This window comes from Moschus berezovskii, chromosome 10 (assembly GCF_049115385.1).
Source record: "Moschus berezovskii isolate FMDL1 chromosome 10, NW_MosBer_1.0, whole genome shotgun sequence".
NCBI classification, from domain to species: domain Eukaryota; kingdom Metazoa; phylum Chordata; class Mammalia; order Artiodactyla; family Moschidae; genus Moschus; species Moschus berezovskii.
Window position 1 is genome coordinate 98,176,580 of NC_142469.1, and position 12,658 is coordinate 98,189,237.

The 12,658-nt window shown below is 41.4% G+C and overlaps 1 protein-coding gene across 1 annotated transcript in view; it reads right to left on the bottom strand.

The window, feature by feature from the left end:
- The window catches only part of CNKSR3 (CNKSR family member 3), a 103,178-nt gene that overhangs the window by 24,607 nt on the left and 65,913 nt on the right, over positions 1–12,658 (bottom strand). The window contains exons 3-5 of the mRNA XM_055432845.2: positions 8,790–8,992; positions 8,210–8,297; positions 2,361–2,402 (exon numbers count right to left, since the gene is read on the bottom strand). Coding sequence (XP_055288820.1) covers positions 2,361–2,402; positions 8,210–8,297; positions 8,790–8,992 — 333 coding nt within the window. The remainder of the gene's footprint in view (positions 1–2,360; positions 2,403–8,209; positions 8,298–8,789; positions 8,993–12,658) is intronic.

Consider the following 12,658-nt stretch of genomic DNA (forward strand, 5'->3'; position numbering starts at 1 on the left):
CCGAAGAATTGATGCTTTTGAACTGTGGTGCTGGAGAAGACTCTTGAGAGTCCCTTGGACTGCAAGGAGATTCAACCAGTCCATTCTAAAGGAGATCAGTCCTGGATGTTCATTGGAAGGACTGATGCTAAAGCTGAAACTCCAATACTTTGGCCACCTCATGCGAAGAGTTGATTCACTGGAAAAGACTGATGCTGGGAGGGATTGGGGGCAGGAGGAGAAGGGGACGACAGAGAATGAGATGGCTGGATAGCATCACCGACTCGATGGACATGAGTTTGAGTGAACTCCGGGAGTTGGTGATGGACAGGGAGGCCTGGCGTGCTGTGATTCACGGGGTCACAAAGAGTCAGACACGACTGAGTGACTAAACTGAACTGAACTGAATATTCCATGCAGCTTTTGGTGAATATAAGTTTCTTTCATTTGGGTAAACAACTAGGTGGATAACTGCTGGTTTGCAGGGTAAGAGTATGTTTAGTTTTGTAAGGAAACAAACTGCCACAACGTCTTCCAGTGTGGCTGCACCATTTTGCATTCCCACCAGCAATGAACAGAAGTTCCTACTGCTCTACACTTGGTGTCATCATGTGTTAGACTTTAGATATCCTATCGAGTGTGTAGTGGTACCTCATTGTTATTTTAATTTGAAATTCCTTAATGAAATATGATGCTGAATATTGTTTCATATACTCACCTGCCAACTGTTTATCTTTTATCGTGAGGTGTTTGTTCGGATCTTTCACCTGCTTTTTAATTAGGTTGTTTGCTTTCTTATTACTGAGTTTTTAAGAGTTCTTTGTGCATTTTGAATATAAGTTCTTTATCTGACATGTGTTCTCCCAGTCTGTACCTTGTCTTTTCGTTCTCTTAACAGTGCATTGATGGAGCAGAGATATTAATTTTAATGTAGTCTACCTTACCCACTTTTCTCTCACAGATCACACTTTTTTATTTTTTCACTCCTGAGTTTCCCAGTGGACTCAAGCATCCAGATGTGCTCTCTAGCTGGGATTGGCTCCATCCTTCATTAGTAAAAAGAATCAACAAGTTGATCTAGCCACAATCCAAGGCATTCTTTTTTTTTTTTTTCAAGCAGACTATTCTAATCTTATTTGCTTTTATTTATTTATTCATTTATTTATATTTTGGTTGTGCTGAGTCTTTGCTGCTGCATGAGCTGGCCCTTTCTCTAGTTGCAGTGAGAGGGGGCCGCTCTCTAGTCTCATTGCGAAGGCTTCTAATTGTGATTTCTCTTGTTGCAGAGCATGGGCTCTGGGGTATGCGGGCTTCAGTACTTGCAGCGCATGGGCTCAGCAGTTTCCGTTTCTGGACTCTAGAGCACAGGCTCAGTAGTGTGGTGTGTGGGCTTACTTGCTCTGTGGCATGTGGAATCTTCTCGGATAAGTGATAGATCCCAAATCCCCTGTGTTGCCAAGTGGATTCTTATTCACTGCGCCACCAGGGAAGCCCATGGATCACACTTTTCACGTCATATCTAAAAACTCATCGTCAAACCCAAGGTCAGCAAGCTTTTCTCCTGTTATTTCTAGGCATTTTATAGTTTCGCATTTTACATTTAGGTCTGTGAGCTTTACAAGGACACTCACATTCTCTGAACACCAAACACTGACCAGATAAAATTACTGTAGAGACATGAGGATCCCTACTAAGTGGTCTCCGTGTAGAAATCATAGTGGCTACGTGTGGTTATTTCTCCCAATCCCAGATTCATCTAACCTTTCAAAATTAAACAACCAAAGAAATCAGGAAATTCTAAAGAGTGATTTTTTTCTTCTAAGGGGGAAGAATCCAAGAAGTGACACTTTTTGCATGCCTCCAATGTGTTTAACCTCCCTATTTATGGAAAATATATTTATAGCGGTTTCATTGCAAAATTCCTCAACATCAGTAGGAGGAAGGCCTTATCAAAAGAGCACAGGCTGGCTTATGTCAAAAGGAGGAAGTGATGATGAATAGTTACAAAATGCTCTCTAAACAGTCACAGTACATCCCCCTTCCATCATAAGATTTTTGCCAAGATTTTTTTTTAATTAAAAAAAAAGTGAAATTTGCACATCAGTTTAACCCTGAGAGCTGAGAGTTAGCTATCTAAATATACCTTGAAGAAGTGTTGGGGGGAGCAAAACAGAGACCCCAGTATACCCAATTTAGTTGGTCTTATTGTTAAATAACTTGTATTCTTGCCTTTCTACCTAAATTAAGAGATTCATATCCCAAAAGTCAGTATTTCCAAGCATATCCTGAAATACCTAGCCACAATACATTTATTTAATTAATGAGATTCCCACTGTTTTGGGAAAAGAAATTTTATAGTAACTTTTAGAAGGTGTACTTACTACAGCCAAAACTTTATCCTCCATTTCTGCTACAAGGCAATCCTAAAAGAAGAAAGAAGAAAATTAAAGCTATAAGAGATAAAAACTTTCAGATATAATTGGCTTAGCTTGCTACCTATTTCCTGGGACCCAAGGAGGTCCCTGACACACACACCCCCGACCCTGCAGCCTGCAGTCCTGGACTACAAGGATGAGAAGATATCGAAAAGAGGGCAGACATTAGACTCCTCCTAAGACTCTACTGTCTCCAGATCCAGGATACTAATCATCTAAGGAACCCATCTGACCAATTATTTAATCAGAAAGCCTACAGAAATCACCTAAACTCTACCCACTGTCCACACTGTACAGAGAGTAGGAAGCCAGAAGTCAGAGTCCAAGAAAAGTTGATAATGGTTCTCAAACCTGACCCCAGGCTGAGCTAGCACTGTGCCAACAAGCCAGGAGTCTTTAGTTCTGGGCCTGCCCATAAGAATAGCTTTCAAATAATGGTTTGAGTAAACTTAGCCACAAAGTTTATTTTAAGCACCACTGAGATATTTCAGTCCTTAACGGATGAAAGGGGTTCAACAAAACGTTCATTAACACACTGCCAAAAAAGTGGTCTTGAAGTATGCTATTGATGACATTAAATAAATGGGCCAGGATGCAAAGCATTGTTTACTCAGCTTAAGAACAAAAGACTCAGAACCCTATGAACCCAGTTAGCTGATTATAGGAATCACCATTGTCCTGACTGAAAGCAGCCAAAGTGAAACTGACAATGTGAAACTCTCAGTTAACCTTCTAGAACAGTATCTACAGCAGAAGAGTTCAAGCTACACAGCACTGTGCATTCCAAAGAAGAGGGAGACCAATTAGACTCCTGAGAGTTTATCTGGCACCACTGCCCGCCAGTGCAGGAGACAAGAGATGGTGGTTCACTCCCTAGGTCCGGATGATCCCCTGGAGAAGGAAATGGCAACCCACTCCAGTATTCTTGCCCCATGGACAGGGGAGCCTGGCAGGTTACAGTCCATGGAGTTGCAAAGAGTCAGACACAACTAAAGCAGTTTAGCACACAGCATGCACTAAGTATAATCCCAAACTGGGGCACCCTAAGGAAAATTCAAAGTATTTCACGTACAGGAAGGATACTCATCAACTCTGTTGGAATGATCAAAGATTTTTGCTTCAGTCAAAATGTCATTTTAGGTCATTTTTTCTGCCACTGGGGATAGGGGTTAAAATGTATGGCGTTCTACCCTATGATTTTATAATCAGATTTTAGTGCTTTCTGAAAAATTTTTTAAATTTTCTCTACTAGATAAAAATGTGGGAAATAACAGTCACTCTACTGCTCCCAAAATTTACACTGACTCTCAGGCAAAGAGCAGCCTAGTGAGAAAATACTTTAAAAAAGAAATTTAGGAGTATGTTTTTGCACATGTGAGTCTGATGTAAATTCAAACTCCAGGAGCAACTTCTGAAAAATATGAGTGATGACAGCCCAAAAAAGTACTTTTCCTCCTCCATCTTGTGCATGAAACTAAACCATCAAATACCATGACGACCCCTCCCCTAATTCAAACCAGCTGAAGGACAGAAGTGTTAAGTAAATGTCAACTTGAGCAAAACAGAATATTTATAAGTTCTTGCTCCGGAAATAAAACTAATGGTTTGTGTCTATGATTTTTCATTTTGTATATGTGTGTGCGCAGTCGTGTCTGACTCTTTGCGACTCTATTGACTGTAGCCCACCAGGCTCTTCTGTCCCTGGGATTCTCCAGTCAAGAACACTGGAGTGGGTAGCTTCTTGAGGGGATCTTCCCGACCCAGGGATCGAACCCGCAAGTCTTACATCTCCTGCGCTGGCAGGCGGGTTCTTTACCACAAGCACCACGTGGGTAGCCCAGCATTACAAATCCCCAAATAACAGGAGGACTGTCATTCTGGTGAGGCAGAGAGCTCCTCTCCATACACTGGGGCCCAGACGTCAAGGTGCATGTGTGACCTCGTGGCTCCTCACACTTGATTCTTTGATGGAACCAAGGAGCCACTAAGAAAGAAAACGGACTCCTTGCGGTGATGGAGACAAGTTGGGTGAGGGGTGCTCCTGCCTTCCTGAACTATCCAAGGCAGTGTGTGAAAGGGCGCGCTTTTTACCTTCCGCCCTCATGAACGTGGGTTCCCACACCCATTCCTACCGGGAGGAAGCAGCTGCAGGCCTGACTTCATGCTGTTTGGCCTGAAGGCAACAGAATGGAAAAAAGAAGCGCTGGAACCAAGTCAGGCCCTCGGGCTCCGACAGCAGGGCTGAGGTCTGTCACATCCCTTGGTCACGTGGATGAGCCGAACCCCAGTCAAGGACAGCATCCGCTCCCCTCCCTCCTTATTCTCCCTTCTTACTTACTGAAGAGCCTTGGAAGATGGGTTTAGCCTCTCCACTACTGAGCCTCCTCCTCTGCAAAGCCAGGAGGAGAACAGCTACCTCAGAGAACTGTTGAGAATTAAATGTGCTAACACACATCAAGCAGGTAGTCCACAGCGGAGACTCAACCAATAAATGGCCCCCTAAATGGTCCCCTGGCTCTCCCTTCTCTGGGAATGGTCCCTCTCTCCTTCTCCGTTTCCTGGGCTCTCTAGGACTTCCCCGGAGGCTCACATGGTAAAGCGTCTGCCTACAATGCGGGAGACCCAGGTTCAATCCCTGGGTTGTGAAGATCTCCTGGAGAAGGAAATGGCAACCCACTCCAGTATTCTTGAAAATCCTATGGATGGAGGAGCCTGGTGGGCTACAGTCCATGGGGTCACAGAGAGTCGGACAGGACTGAGCAACTTCACTTTCTAGGGCTCATTCCCCCCATTTCGTTCCACACTGGGACCCAGCGTCTGCCACTGCCGTCTTGTCCCTCGCCAGCACAGCACGTTTTCATGTCATCGCAAAGAGGAGAGAATGAAGTCAGAGGTCAGAAGGCCTTCCCACCACAGGAGGCTTCCCCTGAAATACAGCCTGAAAACTGGATGGAAGGTCTATCCGTGGACTCAGGTGGGGCGGCTGGGGACTCCAGCCCAAGCAGGCTCAAAAGAAGTGTGCAACAGAACTGAATCACTTTGCTGCACACCTGAAACTAACATGACATGATAAATCAACTGCACTTCAATTAAAAAAAGAAGAGGAAAAAATTAATGAATACACACACAAAAGAAGTGTGCCGTTTCCTTGCAGGGGGAAACAAACAACAACTCTCTATCCTTCCAATCAGGAGAGACACACATGGTCATCAGAGGGAAGAATGCAGAGAAAGTTACAAGAAAGACGTCAGGAAAGGGGCAGCATGTGGAACAGAGGAACAAGAAAAGGGACAAACAAACGCCTCTCTTCACAGACGGAACAGCAAAATAAAGACTCCAGGAGAACGTGCTCCTTGTCACTAGAAATAATAGGTACCTAGATTTTACTCCTTCAATTCCCCACAAAAAAAAAAAGCAATAAATGGAAAAGGCAGGCTTCTTCCTAAAGAGTCAAAAGATTCTCTGCCAAGAAGCTCTGAGAAAAACTGCACGTCCCCCAGTTGTGAGAGGGTGTGAAATCCCTGGCAAGGTGAGCCTTGCGGCTGCCATGACACCTCCCAAAGAAAAAGACAGTCCACACATCCTTCAACTGTGCATGCAAATTTTACCACTTGCCAAAGCACCTATGCGCTCTAATCTCTACAGAAAACACATGTTCCTCACGAACTTAACATGTTTTTTTTCAACCCAAGTTCATAAAATGGCATTCCCATATATATTTTATACATTTCCAGTCTTAATCCATAACAATTATTCAAATTTAAATAAGCTAGAAAATACCAGAAATACTAACGTATGTGTTAACTTCGTCTCCTTCTTAAGCCAACAAGTTTGGTTCCAGAAAACTGGTACCAGAAAAGACTTTTATATTTCCTACTATAGGTTATTATTTCTTGAGTAGGCACTGTGCTTTTCATATATCTTCTTTAATCTTCATAATCTTTTTGAGGTAGGTTTACTATGTTTTAAATATTTTATATTTCTCTTCTAGATCCATTCTTACATGAATAAATAAACATGATCACATACATGCTTTTTTGTAAATGACAAAATGTTTTCTTTTCTTTAGCTTGACTCATACATTCTCTCCCCACTTTTCTCCCTGCCAAAGTAAACCCAACTTTTCTTTCAAATTTCCCACTGTATTTAGATATTTCTTTGTATATAGGTTTTCAGATGTGTCTGTGTATTACAAATACACATATATTTTAAAATGTGTCTTCATATTACACTTTCTTCCTCCTTTTTTCTTATTCCACAATAAATTGTAGAAATTGAAGCAAATCATCTGCTAAGGTAATTGTTAGTATTCCCAATTAACAGATGGGAAAATTGAGGCTCATAAGTTTTAAGTGAATTGTCCAAAGTCCCAGGGCATTTGAACCTGCAGCTGTCTGTCTCTGAAGCATATGCTCAATGAGTACCAATGGGAAAACAAAAAATAAACACAAAAACAATACCTCTTATGTTCCTTAAATCTGGGTTAAATTTTCCCTGATAAGAAGTAAATTCTCATCAGCTTATTTGTCAAAAGCATTATTTCATTCATTTCAACACACATTTAGAAAGCACCAATAATCATAGACCAAGCGGCACATGGCCCCAGTAAACAAGGGCAAACGCGATGAGTGGGTACCTTTCTGAACAGGATCTGTACCCCTGGGGCACCCTCCACCAGAAATGCCAGGACGTGATGGCTACATAATGAATACAGCAAGACTGGTATCAGACTTTTTGTCAAAATTACTTTATACACCATAAAGAAAGAGCTGAAACTCAGCATCTCTCTATTGCTCTGGGCACTTTTCTAAAAACATGGCCTCAAAAGCATATGATGAAGTCACACATGCCTGAAGTTCAAGGGCCTCTCAGGACTGACCTGAAACAACAGCCAAACTTCACTCTTCATGTTCCAGGAACAGACTGAAAGCACATGGCTTTTCAGAACTGCATCTATTTTATGGCATGGTTAGAACTGAGGAAAGGATGTTCTTTACTCTGCCAAATCAGCAGTGGAAACAAACGTGCAATCTCAGAATATTTGAACCAAGTGGGACATGAAAAAAGAACAAGCTCTTCCTTATATTTTTATGGCTTCAATTCAATTCAAGAATAATTTTACAAGAGTCTGCTACGTGCCAGTTAATATCTTCCTGGCCTTCACTAAGATTTGAAAGTCTGCCCAATGAGTGGTGCATGAAACTGATGTGTCACTTCCAAATCAGAACATCTGTCAGTGTGAAAATCACCCAGGTTCTCTGTCCCTCTGTCTTGGGGAAAAACAACATGAGATTCTGTCAGCCTACATCCTGAAGTGAGGAGAGCTGAAGCAGATCTCCCAGCTGACCCATCTACACGTAGATAATCCAGGAATAAGTTGCTGAGGTTTGAGGAATGTTTATTACTGCATCATCACTGAGCTCATCCTGACTGGTAAATCCAACTACCAGTCGTCAAAACGAAAAGAAAATTAAGAAGCAGAGACAATAACATACCCAGAACAAAGATTATGGTGAAGTGCAGTTACTCCAGAATTTCTATTTTTTTTTAATTTAGTGTTCTAACTTTTTAGAGAAAGCACAGTATTATTAGGTCAACTATTTGAAACAAAAGAAGGCAATCTTTATAACACATCTAATTTAAAGTCTTTCATCTCTCCCTAGCTCTGACGCGGCAGTGGGGGGCGGGGGTGGAGAAGGAGAGAAAGACAGACCGGTACTTCATACCTGAATGTAAATCCTTTGAAGAAAAGGGAAAAGGAAAAAACTTTTAGAAAACAACAGTGATGCACTGACCTTCTGGACTGTAGTGGTCAGGTCCAAGCAAAGCTGAATAATTTTATTCTTCGTCACTGAGAAATCAGTGATCCCTGTAAATGGAGCCCTAGAAAGCAATAAAAATTCTCTTTAAGAAAAAAAAGAAAGTGAAGATGCTGAAGCCACCAGGATCCCACACTGTGTATTAACAAGCACAATATACAACAAGTCAGTTTAAATTGTTATGTAAGTTTCCTCTTAAGTAACACACAAAATAGGAATCTGAATAGAAAAGAGACAGAGAAGTTCTAGATTAAAACACAACCAAAAATGAGCCAAGGGAATGAACATCCCTTCAAAAGTCAACGAACAGCCTTCATGTAACCAGATAATCAGTAATGTTTGACCTCAGTAAAGCACAAGTCTTCTCTAAGCTGAGGTTAATCTGTTCCTGCTATTCACCTTCTCTAGAACTTCCAAAGGGACCCTAAAATGGACCACTGACCCCGAACTCCTCAACTATGGCAAGGGCAATGGTTCATTTTCCTCAGGTAAAGTACAGACTTCCATGTGTCTCAGACCTCCTTTCATAGAACAGTAAAGCACACCCATCACTTACCTGTCTAGCCAAGCTAACAAGGCCTTGGCAGCACCTATGAGCTCCACTACAGAAGTCAGGAACTCATTGGGGGGCTTGTGGGAGGTGTTCCCATCATAAGTTGGACTTTTCCTCCTGCTACTTATATAATTCTGCAAATTGTGGGAGGATGCTCGTAGTTTCAAAACCAAGTTCTTCATATTGTCAGTTTCAAGGCCATAATTCTGGAAAACAAAATCAAAGGGAAAAATTCAAAACAATCAACAATGTCCAAACTCGCACAATAACTCAAAACCCACTGAGTCACTTGAACAATTCCTATGTCAGACAAAACCCTATATGATTTACCCACAGTATTGATCTTACCCACATGAGCCACACCAACCTTCCCTCCATTCCTTCCATAGCCTACTCTTGCCTCAGGGACTTTATTCTCGATAGTTTCTCTTCCCAAAATGCTTCTCCCACAAATTTTGGCATAGACAACTCTTTCTTATCACTTTCATCTTGTGTGTTCAGTTGCTTAGTCATGTCCAATTCTTTGTAACCCCATGGACTGTAGCCCGCCAGGTTCCTCTATCCATGGGATTCCCAGGCAAGAAAACTGGAGTGAGTTGTCATTTCCTTCTCCAGGGAATCTTCCAGACCCAGAGATCAAACCTAATCTCCCAAGCATCTCCTGCACTGCAGGCGAATTCTTTACCACTGAGTCACCAGGGAAGGCCATTTACATCCTAATTAGCCCAGATATGCCCTCCTCTTCAAAGCTTTCAGGACCATCCAGAGCAGGTTCTCAACTCGGACCCTACTGACATTTAAAATCTAATAATTCTGTTTGGATAGACTAAGATGGGATTCCTATAGCCATAGAATGTTTAGCTGGCTTCCACTTGTTAAAATCAGTAGTATCCCTTCCCCATTTGTGACAAACAAAAATGTCTCCAGACATTGCCAAGTTCCTCCTGAGGTCACTCTCTAGTCCATCACCTCCCCATCATCTCTGGACCACCTTGCTCGCTGTCTTCCTCACTCAGATGCATGGTCCGCCAGAGCTCAGCTCTGCATACATCCCTCAGAATTGCACTTCCAGGACAGCGCACGTAAAGCAGTCATTGAACAGATAAATTTCCATCAAATGAAATTCACGCAGAAACAGAGCAGCACTGTCTAAACACCAGTTCACCTGAAAGGTCATTTCTGTCCCGTGAACTTCTAATCTCTGTTCTTTTTGAACAATGTTCAACCTATGTGGGTGCTTTTAAAAAATTCATTTGATATGACACTATTGCCCTAGACCACTCCTTTCCCTGCAAGGAGATCAAACCAGTCCATCCTAAAGGAATCAACCCTGACTATTCATTGGAAGGACTGTCGCTGAAACTGAAGCTCCAATACTTTGGGCCATATGATGCAAAGAAACAACTCATTGGAATCTGATGCTGGGAAAGATCGAAGGCAAAAGGAGAAGGGCACGGCAGAGAATGAGATGGTTGGATGGCATCACCGACTCGATGGACATGAATCTGAGCAAACTCCTGGAGACAGTAATGGACAGGAAAGCCTGGCATGCTGTAGTCCATGGAGTCGCAAAGAATCGGATAAGACTTAGTGACTGAACAACTCCCTTCCAGATAAAGAACAAATCCCAAGAAACAACATGAAATTTCAGACAACTTTAGGGGGAGGGATGAACTTCAGTATTCCATGTACATGTCCTAAATTGGTGTTCCATCACTTTTTAACAAAAATAAATAAATATCTCTGGGGTATATTAAACTATGTCAATAGCATCCCAAAGCAAGAATGTGGTACCATGTAAAATTTGGTCATAATATATGGCCAACACTATTGAACATGTTATGCCAGAAACTGGGCTAAGTACTTGGCAAACATTATCACAGGCAAACAGCTTATGAAGGTGGAAGTGGTATTATCTATATTCTGCAGGTAAGCAGACTGTGGCACAGGGACGTTAAATAAATTCTCCAAAGTTCCACAGCTAATCCGTGGAGGCAGTAGATCTAACCAAGGCAATCTGCATCAAGCGGTACAAGCTCTGCATCCCAAAGCCATATAACCCCCCTTCCACAACCCCTGTCCAAGAAAGGGCAAAGTGATGAGACAGAAAACAGGATGGATACTGGGCAAGGAAAAAGAAGAGTGGCCAGTCATCCTGGATCCAGCCCAAACTTAACCCCTCTAAGTTCTCCCCTGACCCGTGCTCCATTCCCTCTGCTGTGTTAGAAGCTTCCTTCACCGGCTGCAGCCATCCGGAACCTCACCCTTCTGGAACCTCACCCTTCTGGAAGGCCAGCAGACTTTCTTTGGATCTAATCACTGCTTTTTGTCCCCACTGCATCTAGCCTGTCCCTTGGCCCCTCCTCTGTTACAGCCTTCATTTCTTTTTTATTTCCTTTTTTAAATTATGAAAGCATGATGACATTTACAGGAGACTTGGAAAACACAGAACAAAGTTACATATAGTTCCTCTATATATTATGATTGTATTTTAAATAGTAAAATAAGATTTTTTTAGTTGGAGTTTCAATTTCAAACTCAAAAATTAATAGAACGAATATACAGAAAAGTAGAAGGATATAGTAGAGCTGAAAGGCACCATGAACCAATTCAACATAATTAAGATTTATACAGTTTTCACACAACAGTAGGATACAAATTCTATTCTAGTTCCCATAGGCTATAAACCAGCAGACAGACACTGGAACATATCCAGGGACATAAAACAAGGTACAAAAATTTCATGGTCTAAAGGTATCGAAATTATACAGGCTTTTTCTCTTACAGCCCCCATTTCTAATGTCTCAGGGAAGGGTGAGCAATGTCCCCAAGTCAAGATACATAAAGTATAAATATACCAGGGAGTCTGTGAGAACGTTTTCTTTTGGCAAAATGAACAATGGTAAATAGTAACAATAACAACAAAAGACAATACCCTGAATGAAAACATTTCTAACTTTAATTAGATTTTATGTGAAGTTTAAATTCATGTGGCATCTTATTTCTCAGTAAAATTTTTTAAAAAAATTTTAATTTAGATAGAGAGGATTCCCTGGTGGTCCAGTAATTAGGACTACATGCTCCCACTATAGGGGGAGCATGGGCTCAATCCCAGGTCAAGGAACTAAGATAAGATTCTGCATGCCACACAGCGCAGCCAAAAAAAAATAAAAGAATTTAGATAGGAAAAAATTAAGAACAAATATAAAGACAAAAACTCTTCAGCTGCATTAACTGAAAACTCTTTGCAAGTTTTTACAAAAATCTGAATTTCATACCAAAAATGAGTCTTTTGTATCAACAGGAATGTTCCATCTAAACCTTACATTCACCCATTGTTTTTTTTCACTGTCATTTTCTGGAAACCAAAACATGGCATTGTCCTTTAATAGAGAAGACAGAAATAAAAAGATGGATTTTCACCATGGCTTTTTAAATTCAGAGAATCAAAGACACAACTGGATGGATAAACAGCCGCTTGACGCAGCCTGTTTGAAGGACTTGTGACTATGATTAAAAGGAACTGTCCCCTTATTCAGTTAATCACTCAGCCTGCCAACTTATGGCAGAAGTTCTGAACTAAGAGCAGGAAGCTCAGCTTTCTATAGCCGGTGTCACCATGAATTACTTGGAACTTTTATTACTGTACAGCATTTATTTCTTTAATTCAAAGAGGATTAAATGCACTTTAGTGTTACAGGAAATTTTAAACCTCAATCTTCTACAAAGCAACCACTTTTAATATTAAAATAAAGGAGGAATGTAGCTTGTTAACTGGTTCTTTTCATTTCCACTAAGATGAAATTTTTTTTCATTTCCCACAAATCATGGGACTAGAAGGATGAACAGATGTAGCTATGACAGATTACAAT